This window comes from Corylus avellana, chromosome 6 (genome assembly GCF_965113065.1).
Source record: "Corylus avellana chromosome 6, dhCorAvel1.hap1.2, whole genome shotgun sequence".
Lineage (NCBI taxonomy): Eukaryota > Viridiplantae > Streptophyta > Magnoliopsida > Fagales > Betulaceae > Corylus > Corylus avellana.
In genome coordinates this window covers 2,575,810-2,595,195 of record NC_142495.1, presented here as the reverse complement: position 1 = coordinate 2,595,195, position 19,386 = coordinate 2,575,810, and the positions used below count along the sequence as shown (strand labels likewise).

At 38.1% G+C, this 19,386-nt stretch overlaps 2 protein-coding genes and 1 pseudogene across 3 annotated transcripts; all 3 read right to left on the bottom strand.

The window, feature by feature from the left end:
• Positions 1 to 3,388: 3,388 nt before the first annotated feature.
• Positions 3,389 to 6,866, bottom strand: LOC132188246 (karrikin insensitive 2 receptor CA). Its single transcript, XM_059602664.2, is given in 3 exon segments — positions 3,389 to 3,708; positions 3,711 to 4,012; positions 6,445 to 6,866. Coding segments are annotated over 3 exon segments (810 nt in total). The 5' UTR covers positions 6,813 to 6,866; the 3' UTR covers positions 3,389 to 3,568.
• Positions 6,867 to 9,146: 2,280 nt separating this feature from the next.
• On the bottom strand, positions 9,147 to 10,375 carry LOC132186519 (karrikin insensitive 2 receptor CA pseudogene; annotated as a pseudogene). The gene is made up of 2 exons (XR_015912636.1): positions 9,993 to 10,375; positions 9,147 to 9,819 (listed from the first exon to the last, which is right to left on the bottom strand). The product of XR_015912636.1 is annotated as a karrikin insensitive 2 receptor CA pseudogene (transcript).
• A 2,734-nt stretch (positions 10,376 to 13,109) lies between these two features.
• On the bottom strand, positions 13,110 to 14,562 carry LOC132186973 (karrikin insensitive 2 receptor CA). The gene is made up of 2 exons (XM_059601104.2): positions 14,056 to 14,562; positions 13,110 to 13,776 (listed from the first exon to the last, which is right to left on the bottom strand). Exons 1-2 carry the CDS (start codon positions 14,424 to 14,426, stop codon positions 13,332 to 13,334), a joined length of 816 nt encoding a protein of 271 aa, XP_059457087.2. The 5' UTR covers positions 14,427 to 14,562; the 3' UTR covers positions 13,110 to 13,331.
• Positions 14,563 to 19,386: the final 4,824 nt, after the last annotated feature.

Below are 19,386 nucleotides of genomic sequence, written 5' to 3'. Positions count from 1 at the left end.
CCACTTCCAAATTAAACATTTTAGTTCTGCTCCGCAACTACTAACTACTTTAGTAGGCAGTTATATAAAACCGATAACCGTTTAATGCGGAGCGATTAGCGATTTTATGGGTAAAAAAAACGGTTAATAACTGCTAACCGCCTACCCTTATGTATAATAATATAAGTATATATTTTATATTTTATATTAAAAATATAACATTAAAACCGCGCTGTTTTGGTGTTAAACTTCAAATCGTCTCGTTTTAAATACGAGTTATGGATAGGTTTTATTATATTTATTATTTTTAGGAACATTTTGATCCAAAAATATTTAAAATAAGCTAAAAAAACAGGCATAAAAATGCCCAAAACACCTCAAAAGACCCAAAAGCCCATATTATAAAAAAATAATAATAATAACAAAAAAGGGTTATAAAACCGCTGCTAGTTATAAAATAACTACTAACCGACTAAATAGAGCGGTTACAGTTATTAAAATTCAAAACCCGCCTTGCTTGTACACCCTTCAGGCCCATATCTACGCTTCAAGAAATTAATTTATCGAAATTTTGTCGATTTTCTTTTCATGAGATGCTAATAAAAAAATTCAAAAATAGATTTCATATATACTATCTAACATATTGATAATAAGTTATATTTTCTGATTTTTTTCACGTCATCATCAGAAACATGATAGAATTCGCTCTAAATTTCATAGATGAGACATGGTGGTATATAAGATGATCTAAAAACATCATGATAATATGATATAAACCATAATGAGTGTTAAATATATTGGATAATATATTAGAAGCGAAAGAAAGAGAGAGAAGAGAGAGAGAGCGAAAGCACACAATGGACTACATTGTATTGATTCTTATAATAATAATGAATACAGAGACCTCTATTTATAGAGAGGCTAGTAACCTAATAGACTAAGGAAAGGTAAACCTAGTAGACTAAGGAAAGGTAAACCTAGTAGAATAAGAAAAGGTAAACCTAGTAGACTAATAATACCTAAAGAAGTAAATAACAAGTAATATTCTTAACATCCCCCCTCAAACTCAATGTGTAAACTTGAGTTTGGATAAACGAAAAGGGAAAGAAAAAGGAATTCGCCAAAAAAAGTTGCTTGTGCCGAAACAATTGCCGAAGTAACGCCATAAAAGTTGTTAAGGACCCGTGGATTCTGCCTGAATTTGAGCAATGCATTTAAGCTGGAGCTTGGTTCACTTAGTGGATTCTGCCTGAATTTGAAAACCATATACTAGTAATGAAGAAGCTTGCCTAGTCGGCTTAGAAAAGCAAGGCCGGTTAAAAGGGGCTTGTTTGGCCCGTAACCCTTGGACTGTCTCGCCTGATCGGCTGAGCTAAAGTCTGACCCAAAAATTCTAGCTAGTAGATCGTCTCGCCTGGTCGGCTGAGATAAGCAGGGCCGGTTGAAGAGGCTAATCATGTCTGAAACCCTTGGACCGTCTCGCCTAGTCGGCTGAGATAAGCAGGGCCGGTTGAAGAGGCTAATCATGTCTGAAACCCTTGGACCGTCTCGCCTAGTCGGCTGAGATAAGTAGGCCCGATTGAAGAGGCTAATCATGTCTGAAACGCTTGGACCGTCTCGCCTTATCGGCTGAACTAAAGTCTGACTAGTAGACCGTCTCGCCTGATCGGCTGAGATAAGCAGGGCCGGTTGAAGAGGCTAATCATGCCTGAAACCCTTGGACCGTCTCGCCTTGTCGGCTGAACTAAAGTCTGGCCCATCTAACTAGTAGACCGTCTCGCCTATTCGGCTGAGCTAAGTAAGGAGAAAAATGGCCGGTTGAAGAGGCTATTCAGTGACCGGTGATGGCGGCATTTGACAAGGCATAAGTGGGCCGGTTGAAAGGGGCTTCTTTGGCCCGAAAACCCATGGACCTAAGGAAAGATTGGTCTGACCCAAGAGTGCCATCCGCAAGAAGAATGAACCGGATTGAATTGTGCCAAAGAACAGGCTATAAAACCGAAGTGAACAAGCATAAACCAACTAGAACCGCATAAAACAAACACCTAAATTTGAAGAAGAGCCTTGTTTTCCGCCATATAGAGATGCCAAAAGCAAAAATAGACCACAAATTTGAAATCAGGACGAAAAATTGAGTAGGAAACACCTGGTCAACTTTTTCAGTGGTCAAAGTCAAAGTCAACGGTCAACGATTGAAAAGTCAACGCTGACGTGGCACTAATGACGTGGCAAGGTCTGACTCGATACTGCTGACGTGGCACACAGGCTGACGTGGCACACATGCTGACGTGGTGCTGATGAAGTGGCACACATGCTGACGTGGCACTGATGACGTGGCATGTAGGGCTGGCGTGGCTATGCTGACGTGGCACTTAGGGCTGACGTGGCAAGAATGGCGTGGCACGTGGGTGCGATGGCGCGTGTGTACACGCGCGAACGGAGGAGGCTTTTGCTGGCGCGTGGATCTGACGCGCGGACCTTCTGGGGGCGCGTGGCGGCGCGTGGAGCGTTGTATAGAGGATCTGAGGCCTGTTCTGGAATCACCGAGATGAAAGCTATCGATTGGTGGCCATGGAGAAGTGATCGGACCACCGTGGCGGCTGGTGGCGGAAGGGCAGTGGCGGAATTGCCGAAACTTTGGGCAGCGCGTGAGGGCGCGTGTAGGCTCCGATATGGCTGTGTGCGGCGGCTCTGGGACGGTTGTCTTCCGGGCTTTCAGGTGGTATAGTGATACGCTGAAAACCTCGAGGAGAAGATAGAGAACCGTGAGGATCAGAGAGAAGGATTCGCCGGATAATACTGGCGGCGCCGGAAAACGTGAAAGACGTTTATTGGAGGCCACAAAAAGGTGGCTCTGATACCATGTTAAATATATTGGATAATATATTAGAAGCGAAAGAAAGAGAGAGAAGAGAGAGAGAGCGAAAGCACACAATGGACTACATTGTATTGATTCTTATAATAATAATGAATACAGAGACCTCTATTTATAGAGAGGCTAGTAACCTAATAGACTAAGGAAAGGTAAACCTAGTAGACTAAGGAAAGGTAAACCTAGTAGAATAAGAAAAGGTAAACCTAGTAGACTAATAATACCTAAAGAAGTAAATAACAAGTAATATTCTTAACAATGAGGTTTGGGAATGTGAATTATTTCTTAGAGAATGGGGTGGGGATTCTTTTTTTTTTTTTTTGTGAAAATAGGGCATATAATTTTGAATCAAAACTGTTCAACGTTAGTGTGAATAAGATATACTACAAGACTCCTCCTGAAAAAACAAATTAGAATTACAATAAAATTATGGAAATAATTTGCATAATTACGAATCAAAACTATTAACAGTTAGCATGAATAGCGTTGTTAAATGAGATTCTTCCTCACCATGCAAGCAAAGGAGATCTGGTAAAATTCTCTTTCTGAAAAAGAAAAAAGGCCAAAAAAGAAGTCGATCTAAAGATTATTACGGTGGGAGAGGGATATTTAATTGAAATTTAGATTGGGTAGAACTTTAAACACAGTAGGAACACAACAGTACTGGAAACTGCTTTATCCAAGTCGCGGAGTAACAAGAGGAGCACACAAATCACACTACAACTCTGCAATGCCATAACGAATGTGCTTGAGAAGCACGGGAATCAAGATATCTGGCGAGCTCAGCTGTGGCAGATGACCTTCCGTGGCTACGACTTCCACGATTGACTCACCGCCGAGATTCTGATGCAAATACCTGACACTGCTACCGGCACAGCCAAGTCCTTCATACCTTGTATTATGTGGCAAGGCAAGGTGACGAGGCCTAGAATGTGTCTCGTGTCGCCCAGGAATATGGTTTGGGCCAAGGACAAGGTTATGTCCGGTCTCATGTTAAACAAGGTCCGGCAGAATTCTTGGACCGCCATAGAGTCCATGTCACCGCCCACAATTAGCGGGGCGAACCCGGAACACCATGCCTTGTAATTTGACTGCACCGCTTCGAATATCTGGTCTAGGTCTTCTCGCTCGAATCCTCCATAATTCACATCATTCAATAACCTATAAAGTTTTTTTTTTTATTGAAAAAAAATAAATAAATAAATAACGAAATTTAATTATAATTTAACATTGCTATAACCCGACTATAACAGAAAATGGAAAATAAAACACAAGCAGATGTAACAATAACTAAATAACAAAGCATATATATTAACATAAACTAAACAAACAATTGACATGGTTGGAAGAGACACGAAGAGTTATGAAAATTTTATTTTTCCTAACCTAACTAAAACAAGAAGTTCTTGGACTCTAAACTAAGATTTATGAAACTAAAATTCTCAAATTAAATTACAACACATAAGATAGAAGCACTCATAAACTCAAGGTTGATAAACAACAACATACACAATCATGGAATATAAGCAACGGCAAGGAATATAATTAAACCAATAATTAATTAAAATAAGAGGTGAATTGATTGAGAGAATATTCGAAATCAAGACCTTTTGGCTCTAAGCCGCTGATACTATGTTACATCACCACTTATCTCAAAAGTATAAACTAAATGAAAAATAAATATTTAATCATTTAATTAATATTCTAATATTCTAATATTATATATTTTTAAAATTTGTTGTAAGGGTATTTTTTTTCATTTTTGGTAAAACAAAAAAGAATATTGTAATTACAATTTTCTGATAGTTTGAGAGGTTCGAACATTGCTTCAATTAAAAGTTTTGAAAGATCATTGCAAATTGCCTCGTAATTTGAAAAGGTATATATACTTTTCTCTCAATTGTTTGGTAAACTTTTTGAGAGCATGTTTTAGTGTTTATAACAAAACAAAATTTCATATAAATGTTTTTTTTTTAAAAAAAAGATTGCCACACGGCCCAGCCACCTCCTCTCATTCGTTGGGTGTGACCGCACACAACCAACCCTTGTCCTGACAGGAGTGACAACGCACAACCACCTATCTGTCTTTGTAGAGGTAGCCGCTCCCTTCTTGGCAGCTAAGTATGGCTTGGCCACATGTAGCCACCAAGATGATCGTACAACCACCTCTTTATTTTTGTTGGTAATTCTTTAATAAGTAACAATTCATCCTCTATATATCTAAAAAAAAATTAAACTTGTTACTTTCACAAAATATTGTTAATATATATATATAGTTTTGTTATTTGCTGTTTGAAAAGTGTTTTGCCTAATAACTAGTTAAGAAAGTGTGTTTTGTGTTTGTTCACACAATGTGCCGGCCACCTGTTAAGGCTGTACAGAAGTTGCATAAAAATTCCTCCTTTATTTCTCCAAAATTAACTTATCTTCCTTTTCTTTTCTTTTTTTTTTTCTTTTTTTTTTTACAAAATTTTCCCTACTTATATATCTATTTCTCGGGATTCATGCCCCGGTCACACCGAAGCTCAACACATGTCGCGTGGGGATCCGAAGCTAAGCGAGCGGGTAAGGTCCACCAGGCTTTCATACAACCACGATGACTTTTCAAGGTACGGTGAAAATTTGATAGGACGTGAACATGACCGAATCCGTCTAACGTTACATCTTATACTTTGATTGGATGTGTACTTTCTCTTTTATTGAGGCCAGTAGAACTTCGCTTTGACGAACTCGCCTTATGACGACGATGTTGGACTTGAGTCGAGCCCCACTCACAGGTCGCCCGAACAACGCGGGTAGCCTACGAACTTGGACCTTGATTGTCGAGATTGAACGTTGGCATTCTACCGCCAAAGGCCATCATGACCCTAGATGACAACAGCCTGTTCGACCTAAGGCATTCGGGCTGCTGGGCCAATTTGCGTGCTGGTAGGACTTGCGAGCCGCAGATGTCTTGGGCCTTGCGGATGGTCTGGACTCTTTGTGGCATGGGCTGCTCAGGTTCAGCGGCTTCTTAAATATTGGCCGAACCTTGGTCCAACAGTGTTTAAAAAGAAAAAATATTTGAACGAAATAGCCTTAATTATTGTATATAAATAAAATAAAATTCATGGTAGAACATCAATATCCGCTGTAGCATCAATTAGAAAACCAGAAGTGGTCTTTATTACTGAGTGCGGATTATTCGTGTTCGATTCCCGGCAGGCGGCAGCGGAATTTTTTATTCCTACCGAAACATATGCTACATGATGCGCGCGAAATAATTTCAACCCGAAGCAAACCTATAATCTACGAAATTAATCCGTTTCCTGCGTCTACTTTCGAAAATACAGGTCAAAATTATATTACTAGGGTCAACTCCTTCCTGATTTACACTATGTAGAAATATTCATCTAGTCTATACAAGTAAGAATGACACTTTTTTCTTTTTCTTTTTTTAAAATATAATTGTTTTTCAATTCATTTAATATTATTAAAAAAATACGTAACTATTTTATGGACTAAATCAAAGGAAATTTTCAAACTCAGTACGAAAGAAACGAACACTCGCTGTTTATTTATCATATATGGTATTTAAGGATGTACGCGCGCACCTTGGACTTGGGGAGATCATGACAATCTTGGAGAAAAGATCAGGGCGTGCGATGGAGGCGATCGAACCCACCATGGCCGAGACTGAGTGGCCAACAAAGATGCAGGAATCAACTTGAAGCTCTTCTAAAATGGCAAGCAAATCGTACGCAAACCCCTCGAGCGTCGAATAGCGTTCGAAATCGAAGTACTCTGGGTTTGTCGTACCGGCGCCCATATTATCGTAGAGGATGACACGATATTCATCAACGAGGTGAGGTACAAGGTGCTTCCACACCGACTGATCTGTCCCAAACCCATGCCCGAGAACTACTTTTTGATCGCCTGATCCTAAAACCCTCACGTTGTGAGCTTCTTCCACTATCCCCATTTTCGATATATCTTTAATTTTATTTCTTTTCAAATTTCTGCTTTCTATATGATGTTTACGATGTTCAGTGATTTGGATTTTATAGAGGTGTTGAGTAGGGGACTAAAAGAGCACCGCATCCGTATGCAAGGGATCTTTGACGATTAGATATAGTTAGGAAGTTTTTCTTAACAACTGAGCTGTATAAAGGGCAAAAAACAGAGCTGAAGCGACGTGTCATTCTAGTGGAACATTTTTCCTGTCGTGTCATTTTCATTGGAGCATTTCCAGTCCCAGCCGTTAGTAAACTAGCTAACTGACACTTGTAAGAGCCTAGTTATAGCTTATTCATAGCCCCTTTTCTTCTTTTATGTTTAAGAAAAATCACAAAAAAATCACCCACATCCAGAAATATGATCTTTTCCAATTTGTAATTGACTAAAGAATATTCATTTTATGACTAAAATTTCTTTTTAAAAATCTTAAAGTTACAAATAAGATACATGTTCTACTATAAAAAAATAATAAAAATAATATTTCATATTAAAAAAATTAATAAGAAAAGAAGAAGTGATTGGCTACCCTATTTTGGCCATAAGGGGTGGTCGGACCACCCCATGGCCCTTAGGGTTGGTCTCGCCGGCCATCCCCTAAACCCAAATTAAAAAAAAAAAAAATCGTTTGGCCTCTTGGAGGTGGTCTAAACGATATATATATATATATATATATATATATATATATTTAGATCTGGCCCTCCCCCTAGGGCCATGGGTGGCTTCGGCCATCCCAAACCGACCCTCAGCCCCAACTGGGGTGGTATGGGGTAGCCAAGCACTCTTTAATTTTTTATAATTTTATTTTATAATCATTTTTTTAAAATGTATAATATTTTATTATTTTTTTTATTAATGTGCCAAATGTTCTATTTATAGAGATCCTGATCATTATTTAAATATTCTCCGGTCCAAAATAGACCAAAAAAGATCTATTCCCCACATAAAAAGCTCTAAATTTAACCAACATTAAAGTGTTTCTCACTACTAAATGCCCAAATGCAATATGTTAATCCTAAAATAACACAACCTCTATCCTCTCTCCACTCACCTCTCACGTTTTCCACCCCCACCTCCTTTCTCCATCCCTCTCACTCTCTCCTCTTCTTCACAGCACTCCGATCTCCCCTCCCCTTCTCTGTGCTTTGGTATAGGGCCACCCTTTTGCTCCATTAATTCTCACCCTTGAGTATTTCTATGGGCACTGCCATGGCCATGGCCTTTGATCCTCTGTTCTCCCCAGAATACATAGAACAGAATGATCTTGATGAACGATGAAACACAAAATCCTCAAAAAGCATAAATCACAAAATAGTTGAGAAGCTATTGATAGGGTTCTAAATAAGATTCTTACGCTGCTCAAAAAAGAAAAGAAAAAATCAGTTCTTTTTTTATGTGCTGTTACAACTGTTGTTTATGTATTTAAGATAAAACGTTTTGCACCCAGTCTAATACCTTATAGATCTAAGTCCCATGTTGCATGCATAATCCAAACTCTTATACGCTAAAAAAAACTCTTTGTTGGTTTTTTCCTTTTAATATCAAAATGAAAAACGGAAGAGTAGAGGTGAGAATTCTCTTAGTGCGACAAAGTTAGAGTAATACTTGATTCATCTATAATAACACTTTATGGACTCCTCCAAGATTTATAAAAAAGTAATGCTAAATGCAATGTATCCCATACCATGTTATATTACTATATTACGAAAGAGTAATAAAAAAGGGGTAGGTTCAGTCAGTTCTTAAAAAAGGAAAAATACACACTCTTTTTGAATTATCAAGCAATTTGCAATGTATATTAGACACATACCTTCAATTAAGGGCATGTTTGAGATTGCATTTGAGGAGCCAAAAAATATTTTTAACACTCAAAAAGTTTGTTTAAGAAAAAAGTATTCGTTTGGTAAAAAAGTTGAAAATGCTTTTAAGAGTACAAAACGCTTAAGAATGACTAAAATATACTTTTGGCAAAAGTTTAAAAATAAAACTTTTGTCCAAAAGCTCTTTTTAACTTAAAAAACTTTATTTTTCAAACGCAATTTCAAACACGCTCTAAACTAATGCAATGAATTTTATTTTGTTATATTTAAAAATACATACTAATGTCATGGTCATTTTAAATGGTATGACAAAGGATAATTAATACATGCGAACACCATTAAATGATCACTTTGGTGAAGAGGCGCAATGTTGCCACCTGTATGGGCTATTACATATTACTTTGACAAAAGTCTAAAGACTTTATTAACAAGTAGATAAGAAACTCCTACAATTGTGAGTGGCCCAATAGGGGCTAATGTGCCTGAACTGGGTGGATCTCTAACTTTCATTTAATTAAAATATTTCGACTAAAAAAACTATAAATTTAAAATTTTAGACAAAGTAAGTCGATTTAACAGGATCCCACTTTAGCTTGATATATATATATGGACCGTGATAACTTATGGATGCCTTAAGAGTCGAACAAAACAAGAAAAGTAGAACAAAACGCTGGAGCTACTTTATCCAAGTCACCGACTAAATTCTACTCCAAGTCTGCAATACTGTAGCGAATGTGGTTGAGAAGCACGGGAATCAAAATATCTGGCGACCTTAGCTGTGGGAAATGACCTCCTGTGGGTACGACTTCCACGATTGACTCACCGCCAAGATTTTGATGCAAATACTCAGACACTACCACCGGCACAGCCAAGTCCTTCATACTTTGTATTATGTGGCAAGGCACCGTGACATGGCTTAGTATGTGTCTCGTGTAGCTAAGGAATATGGTTTGGACCAAGGACAAGGCTATGTCCGGTCTCATGTTAAACAGGGTTCGAGAGAATTCTTGGACCGCCATAGAGTCCATGTCACCGCCCACAATTTGTGGGGCGAACCCGGAGCACCATGCCTTGTAATTTGACGACACCGCTTCGAATATCTGGTCTAGATCTTCTCGCTTGAATCCTCCATAGTAATTCCCATCATTCAATAACCTATAAAACAAAAGAAAAGAAAATGAGCGAAGAGGAAAGAAAAGAAAATGAAATTTTATTGAAATTAAACGTGTTATTACTGTTAAATAGCCGCTTATTTCAAAAATAATCGCCGGCCAAGAAACTTAACCATGTATATTATTTGTATGGTATTTAATTAAGGATGTACACACCTTGGAGTGGGGGAGACCGTAACAATCTTGGAGAAAAGATCGCGGCGTGCGATGGAGGCGATGAAACCTACCATGCCCAAGACTGAGTGACCAACAAAGATGCAGGAATCAACTTGAAGCTCTTCTAAAATGGCAAGCAAATCGTACGCAAACCCCTCAAGCGTCGAATAGCGTTCGAAATCGAAGTAGTCTGGGTTTGTTGTACCCGCGCCCATATTATCGTAGAGGATGACACGATATTCATCGACGAGGTGAGGGATAAGGTGCTTCCACACTGACTGATCCGTCCCAAACCCATGCCCCAGAACTACTTTTTGTTCGCCTGATCCTAAAACCCTCACGTTGTGAGCTGCTTCACTATCCCCATTGTTCTTTCTCAATATTTGTTAGAATGCTTTGATAGCATGTCAGAAGCGTGTAGCTCCTGCAAGGGCAGCGACGGCGTAGCTAGAAACTGACGGAGGCGCATGGTGGCGTGTCAGAGGGCTGATGGCAATTCCAAATCTATAGGGCTGGCACGATTTTGAGACTATAAACAGCAGATATTTTGGTGGCGCTTGGTGTAAAGTGATAAGACTAAAATTCGATAAAAGGAAAACACTATAAAAAATGATTACTGAAGGCTAAAAAAATTGACTCTGATATTATGTTAAAATGTTTTGATAGCATGTTGGAATAATTGAGAGATATAAAAGAGCGAAAAAAATAATAAGGAAAGCGGAAGCACACAATGAACTACATTGTATTGATTATTGATTATGATAATAAATATAGAGACCTCTATTTATAGAGAGACAAATAACTTAATAGATTAAAAAAATGTAAACTTAATAGACTAATAATACCTAAATAATTAAATAATCCTAACATAATATTCTTAACGATATTCCTTTCAAATTTCTGCTTTCTATATCATGTTCGGTGATTTGGGTTTTATAGAGGTGCTGTGCAGTGTAGGGGACTAAGAGCACCGCTTGCAGTGATCTTAATTTCACGATAATTAAGTTTGTCCAACTGTAAAAAGCAAGCACTACTTAATTAAATATAGTTAGCAGGTTTTTATTGGCAATTGTTTGGGCTGCAGAAAGGGCGACGTGTCACTCTAGTTGAACATTTTTTCCTGTCGTGTCATTGTCACGGAACTCTTTCCTGCCGTGTTAGTCCACCAGCTGACACTTGTAATCAAAATTATAGTTGCGCTGTTCAGAAAATATATTAACTTAAAAAAAATATAGTACAACGGTCACACAATCAAAATAGCATATTAGTAAAAATCAGTCTCCTCCTTGTCACTAGATCCAAGTCTCATCTATCTCATTCACAAAAAATAAAAAAATAAAAACAAGTCTCATCTATCTCATAGCCACTTTAATATTATATTACGGAAGAGTAATGAAAAACGTGGTAGGGTCTTGTCGGCCATTAAAAAAATATTACATATACTTCATCTAATTCTCAGGCAGGCAATTTTCAATTGATGTAATGTCCTCCAAATGATTGGGTTTCAATTGAACCCATTTTGACTATTGTACCCTCAATTTAAATGGTACAATGAATTTTACTTTGTTATATTAACGGTTCACATGACAATACATGCAAATGGGTAAAACAAAACGGCACGCTGCGTGCAAAATTTTTTTTTTTTTTTTTAAAAAAAATTTTTTGCAATGCCGCGTGCTCCATGCAAATATATACACCATTACATCACTCTGGCAATGTTGCCACCTGTATGGGCTATTGCGTATTCATTTTGGTAAAGTCTACAGACTTCATTACCAATTGGATCATAATATATTGTAATTGTGTTTGCGAGAGCCTTGATAGGCTCATGTGGACATCATTAAAAGCTCTGAGTCACAATTACAACCGGGGTGGCTATAATCCAGACAGAAAATTGGGATTCTTATTATTTCCTTCTCTCATCTCTTTAGAGCATCGACAACAAATTGGTCCAATTAAGATAAGCAAATTGGGGTCTCGCATGAAACCCCATTGTCGGTGACTTGTCACCACCAAAATTTGCCAATAAAAGCCAGATCATCGACCTCTTGGGAGATTACACAAGACAAAGCTTCAAGAAAAGAAACCAAGCTCTTGAGGATTTAAGAAAAATAAGTATGCTTTTATAAATGTCACTAATTGTCACAGTTGGGAGATCTAAACCCTTCTCTCCATACCTGCACCTGTTAGGTTTTATTTTAATGTTTGCTATATGCATATATGTCATGATTATATATGGTTATAATGCACACGAAGTACCTTAATGTTTGGTAGGTGCCATGATTTATGATGCACATGAATTACCTCAATGTTTGGTACATGCCATGATTATGGTTATAATGCACATGAAGTACTTGTCCATGAAATAAGAAAATGCACAAGTAAGATATGGCCAAAGAAATGACATGCGTTATAGGCAATACCAGGCCATATTATGAGATATGACGTATATGATTCTAGCCGGTACCAGAACACGTGACGTGGCATATGGATAGCACAATACACCACACCGAGGACGGATATGTGAATGTATGGGCTATTAGTTGGGTGGCCTTCTCCTGAGTGTACGCCTATAGCAACGATTTTTTGCTCGGCTACGGTCTTACGATCAAAGAAGATTCTTACTTCTGGTAGCTCTCATGTGACCACAAGATTGAGTTTTTGATGGTCCTTTAGAAAATTTCAACTTATTTCACTCGAGGTTTAAGAAATACGAAAATGGTTTATAAGGAGAAGGGTCGGACTTACCTAGTCGAGGATTCTTTTGACATGTGCAAATTTTTATTAAGCATTGTATAATAGGGCCAATTGAGGGTGGTGACGACCTCCCCAATGCATGATATAGCCTACTCACCACATCTAAAGTCTAAGAGCAGAAAAACAAATTGACTGTCCGCATATTGTTGACAATTGGTATGATACCTCAACCCATTTAATACAGACATTTTACCTAACAATTATCAAGGCATGTGGAGGGACGCGCCCACTCTACGTGTACGTCTCCATCATTTATCAAAAGATTAAGACAGATTTTATAATGAACCAACGACTAGGATGAAAATATCTAAAGATTAAGATGGTTATTTGAAAGAACCACAGATTAGGACGAAAATAGCAGACGATTAAGACAGTTAGTAACTTGTTGCAAAGAACTTAATTATACATGATAGGATTATATGCTCCCCCACAGTACTATAGCTCAAACCTCCGCCACTGCAGGGTTCTCTTGAGAGAAATGAGACCAGGTGTTGAATCACCATAGTGCCACGATAGTGATTTTGCGGCCCATTTTCGTCCAATACTAAATTAACACACACAACTAAATAACAAGCACAAACATCATACAGGAATATCGAAACGAATATGCCTGAGAAGCACCGGCATCACAACATCCGGCGAGCTCAACTGGGGAAGATGACCGTCCGATGACATGACTTCAACGACGGACTCACCGCCAAGGTTCTGATGCAAGTATTCTGACACCATGACCGGCACGGCCAAGTCCTTCATGCTCTGAATTATGTGGCAGGGCACGGTGACGAGGCCTAGTACTTGTCTCCAGTCGCTTTGGAATATGGTCTGAGCCACGCTCAGGGCTATGTCTGGCCTCATGTTGAACAGTGTCCGGCTGAATTCTTGGACCGCCACCGAGTCCATGTCCCCGCCCACGGCTAGTGGGGCGAACCCTGAGCACCACGCCTTGTAGTTTGACCGCATCGCTTCGAATAGCTGGTCTAGATCTTCTTGCTCGAATCCTCCATAGTAATCCACATCATTCAAGTACCTTATAATATAAAAAGTGATCAAACAGACCAATCAATATACATGTATATCGAATAATATATTTACTCAAATCAATGGTGTTAAAAAGAGTTATTTAGTTGAAAAGAAAAGACTTCAGAATCACTAAAATATTTAGATATGGTTGGTCAGAATTTAGAATAATATCTTTATATTCTTTATTAAGTGCTCAAATTCATAAACTTATATGATAAATAATAACTTACATGTCATCGGATCGATCAACTTTATGATCACTTTCAAAGGTCTACTACCTACGTACCTCGGGGAGCAGCTGAGCATGACGATCTTAGAGAAGAGATCGGGGCGCGTGATGGAGGCGATGGCGCCGATCATGGCCGAGACTGAATGGGCCACTAAAATGCAGGAATCAAGTTGAAGCTCTTCTAGAATGGCAAGTAAGTCGTACGCATAACCCTCAATTGTCGAGTAGCGTTCGAAGTCAAAGTAGTCCGGGTTTGTTGTTCCGGCGCCCATATTATCGTACAAAATGACCCGGTGGTTGTCGTCGAGGAGGAGGGGAACAAGGTGCTTCCACACCGATTGGTCGGTGCCGAAGCCATGGGCTAGCACTATGTTCCGCTCGCCGGACCCCAAAATCTTCACGTTGTGAGCTTCTTCAACGATCCCCATTATGTGCTTTCGCGTACGTTTCTGTAACTGTTGTCCTTGCTGAACCGGGTTTTGTGGTGTGAAAGCGCTGACTTTGGTTTCTCCTGTTTTTCGTGTTTTTCTTGGGATCGCTCACTGGCACCACATATTTCATGATAAGGATTAGTGGAAGAGCAATTATCAGGTACATCCAACGCTTACATTTATTTTCTTTCTAAATTCTAATCCTCTGTTTGATTCTCATCGTGGGGCTATTGTTGGCCGACCTTGTGGAAGGTAAAAAGATATTTTAATTTGAACGTTGGACGTGTGCTATCCTCTTCCATTCCTTTAGAGTATGGTTTGGCAGCATGTTCCGTCGTCTCATTAATGCGACTTAACTACGTCCATGGCTCCATGTGATCAGCGTGGCAATGTACCCTGCCTCAACGGCAACTACTTTACTAATTAGGATGATGGCATGGCATGGCAACTACTCGCAAGATCGGGACTCGTTTCACGACTACTCGGTGGATGACTACAATTTTTGATATATATAACCATTGAGTATTTATTTTAATTATTTTATAATATTGATGCAATAATTTTAATAAAATTTTGATTTAGTTGTTATTAAAAAAAAAAATGTAAAAATAATTAATTCCTGAGATAAAAATATAGTATTAAATATTCATTTAAAAAATAAAAAATAAAAGAAACCAGTGAACTAACGGCGTTCATCCCTCTGTCTTTCTCTCTTTCACACTTCCGCCCACCATTCCATTTCCTAATTTTCCACCGTCCCTCTCTCTTTCTCTCTTTCACACTTCCGCCCAACATTCCATTTCCTAATTTTCCACCGTCCCTCTCTCTTTCTCTCTTTCACACTTCCTCCCAAGTCACACCATTCCATTTCCTCCATCCTAGGGCCCACCCTGTCGCCCACTGCGGAAGTTTGCTGCAAAATCGGCATGGCCGTAGATTTGTCGCATGAGTTAGTGTGAGCCATTCATTTCATCAACCCACGTAGTAGTGCACTTCATTCGCTCTGGCGAAACTATGATCCTCCTCCATGTCAGTAGACAGTACCTACCAGTACCACCTCCGTCATCTTCGATGCAAACTGGGACTCCATCGGCCCATCCATCTCCCTTGACAACTTCGTACGCCTTCATGGCGTCGAAGGCCACAAACCTGCCGAAATAAATTATATGAAAGATCTGGCGAGATCGTTGAGGGAGGAACAGCTTCCGTACAATAGATTTGCGGGCATAATCTGTTCCGACGAATTTCAAACAAAAACGTCACGATAAAACGATCTTGCAATGCCTCCTTCTCTGATTTTAGGCCTCGCAAGTCAGATGCATCCGCAAGGATGACAGCTGTAGTGTAAAGTCCAACTTGTGGATCCCATCTGGGCTTTAGCTGCCTACAAGCTTTTTGCTACCTTAATTAAGGAGCCCTTTTCTTTGGACTTGAGAAACGAATTTGTCAATCGCCTGGCCTGGCCCTGACTTACGATGCCCAGCCCGCCTAAAATAGTTACCATCTACACAGAAGTGAGAATAACCATTTTTTTAATTTTAATTTTTTAACTTCAACAGAGAGTCGGTGAACAGCCCTATCTCTATTAAAAAGGATTGTCTCTATGCGTGGGTTCAAATTCTATTTGGGTGTATAAGCGGATGGTTATTAAAAAGGATTGTCTCTATTAATCGTATAATTGATTTTGTGAGTGATTGAAAAAAAATTGCTAACCACCTTGGGCGGAGAGGTTAGCAATTTTAAGAGTAGGCCGACACAGTTAATAGTTGCCAACCACGATAGTAATAATATATACAACGATGTTTTGGTGTGTTTGAAATAGGGTTTTTGTTTTGAATTTAATGAAATTGTTCTTTTTCATCAAAATAATAACAATAATAGGGAAAATTATAGTTTACCCCCCAAAGTTGACAGCGTTTTTCAATTCGAACACTAAAATTTCAATTTTTGAAATCCACCCCCACAAAATTTCAATTTTTTTTCAATTCGACCAATATTATCCCAAAATTCCCATATTACCCCTAATTTCTATTTTTATGAAGAAAAAAAAAATTGGAGGTGCTAAAATGGCCAGATAGCCACCCCGAATTTTTTATAAAAATTAGGGACAATATGGGAAGCTTTGAATACAATTGGTTAAATTGCAAAAATTTGAAACTTTGGGTGGGGGGGGGGTGGATTGCAAAAATTGAAACTTTAGTGTTCGAATTGAAAAACGCTGTCAACTTTAGGGGGGTAAACTGTAATTTTCCCACAATAATAATATTTGTAGGCTTTGTTACATTTTAAATCATTCTAATTATTTTTTTTTTAAAATGCCAAAACCATCTAAAATAGGCCATAAATTAGAGGTTCAACAAAGGCCAAAAACACCAAAATATGCCCGAAAGGCCAATTTCTAAAAAGCAATTATACGGTGCAGTTATGAGTTTCATTAATAGTTAACTGACCGTTATTTAAAACCTCTAAGGCGGAGCAATTGCGGTTATGAAAATTTGATAATCGCTTATGGCAATTGCAGTTGGCAATTAGAGACAATTGTTAACCACAACTGCCTGTGTAACTTCTAAGTTCAATAACTATGGTTCGCGGGTCAATAAATGGACAATTTGTTATAGAGATACTCAGATGCAAGACAAACCTAGAAAGAATTCTCTTCAAGTGCAAGATAACTCGAGGCTTTTCAATACATACAAGCAATTCATATCCAATTGAAAGATAGAAAGCATAGATTAATCCCGTTGCCTGGCCTACTTGCTGAAAGCACAAATGGAATGACTGATCCATAAGTTTTTAAGGCCTGACTAATAATTAGCCTTTCACTCTTTAAGTCATAATGAAACAAAGATTTAGTAGGGCAAAGAAAAACAAGGTAGATATTGTTGAATCACACAAGCTGCAAGAGGTTTGCAGGCTTCCATACTAGAGAAAATTAACACAAACTAGTAACAAAAGCAAACACAAACATCATGCGCTAATATCGTACATAATATGCCTGAGAATTACAGGAATTACGATTTTTGGTGCGCTCATCTGCGGATGATGACCCTCCATTTGAATGACTTCCACAATGTTCTTACTGCCGAGAACTCTCCAAAGTAATCCGCGTCATTCAAATACCTTACAAAAAGAGTAATAGAAGAGGCTGAATAGTATACATGTATCACATTTACTCAAATCTAAAGGCGTTACAAGCATAACACATCCTAGCTACTAGCTAGCTAGCATTGATCACCAATATTGAAAAGAAAAGAGTGTTACAATAGTAATTAAATATTTGGAGGGGTTTGGCTTGAGCTAAGAATGATTCGTTTGTCCTTGTACTTATTAAGTGATTAACACCACAATTTTGGTAACGAGGTGGAGACATTTTGAATAATTCTTAAAAAATAAAGTTATTTTGAAATAGTCAGACTTAGAAAACTTATTCAATATATAAGAATAAAACGACACACGATTTATACTTATAAAACCTTTGTAATTAGGTTTCCAAAAAAAAAAACACATTTGTAACAAAACCTTATGTGTGCCCCCAACAAATAACTCGTTTGTCTTCTATCATAGTAGCTACATAACTCTGGCAAATTCTTCTATGTTTGGCAACCCGGAACTCGGTTTGATAGTTTTTGAGATTTTATATAGTTTAATCAAACTCTTGGAGAAGTATGAACTTAAAGACGTAAAGATGAACAAAGTCTCTCTTACCACACAAAATAACGGTCTTAGGGTTTATGACAAATTGTGCACTTTGATGTTTAGATAGACCCTAGAAAAAGACATAGTATTTGAGTATAATACCCCCATGGACTTCATTTTTCTTCTTCTTTTTTTTTTTTGGTGGGTGTGGTGGGGGTGGGGGAGACCATGATTGAAGTGAGAGAGAGATTTGATATATGCTGTGATGAGTATGATTTTTGGGATTAATTTAGGTGATATATGTCATAGAATTGCTCGATTATTATTAGTTTAAGTTTTTTAATTTGATAAACTTTTTGCCTCAGGGTATTAAATTAGTTTTGAATTTTTCAAACCAAAAATTATTTAGTTATAAACGTGTTTCATTTTCTTTCAAAAATGTTTTAAAATTTTTCCTCCTAACTAGTTGTTGTGATTTCAATCTTATAAATGCAACCGATCTTCGCCCACCCTTCTCCCCTTCTCTTAATCTTATATATATTTAAGTTATGTTCAACTATTATATTATTGTGGGATTGTTCTATAATTGAACTATAGGTTTTTTTAAAATATATATATATAAAAAAAACTTATTTTTTAGTCAATTTTGATATAACTACTAAGCAAGAATAAAAGATCAAAGAAACAATTGAACTGAAAGTCGAAACAATTAGAAACATTGATTGAAATGATCAAATCATTGGGTTTTTGGCCATTTGCAAACCAAGCGTTTCAAACCACGTACGCATGGGAATAATTCATCTATCCCAAGGCCCATAGTAGAGATGAGGGCAAGTTTGGGCCGGGGGGCCATGCTTGCTGGGCACCTCCTAATGTGCAATGCCCATCGTGGAGCAATCAGGGGCTTGATCCGCTTGGACCTGTCCAGGCCCTTCTATATATATATATATATATTTTAAAATATAAAAATACATTTAACTCCCTCTAACTTTCAATTGTTTACAAATTACAATACTCCCAAACAACCAATGTTTCTCCCCTTTCCCATCTACAAGATTTACCCCCACTGCCCTTCTGTGGGGTGGATTCCATTTCCACCCTTGTAGAGGGCAAAATCCCTATCATTCCCTTTTATCTTTAATGGTTAAAATTTAGATTCTTGTTTGTTTTACACGGTCAAAACTTTGGAAGGTACGAGACAATTTCAATTTTCCTTCAGAAAGCACACGATAGTCTATGGCAACGGTAGGCAATGGGTAGTTGGGATCTGCAACAGCACCACAATATTTTCTTTTTGGAACCTTTGAGAGGTTAACTCAAG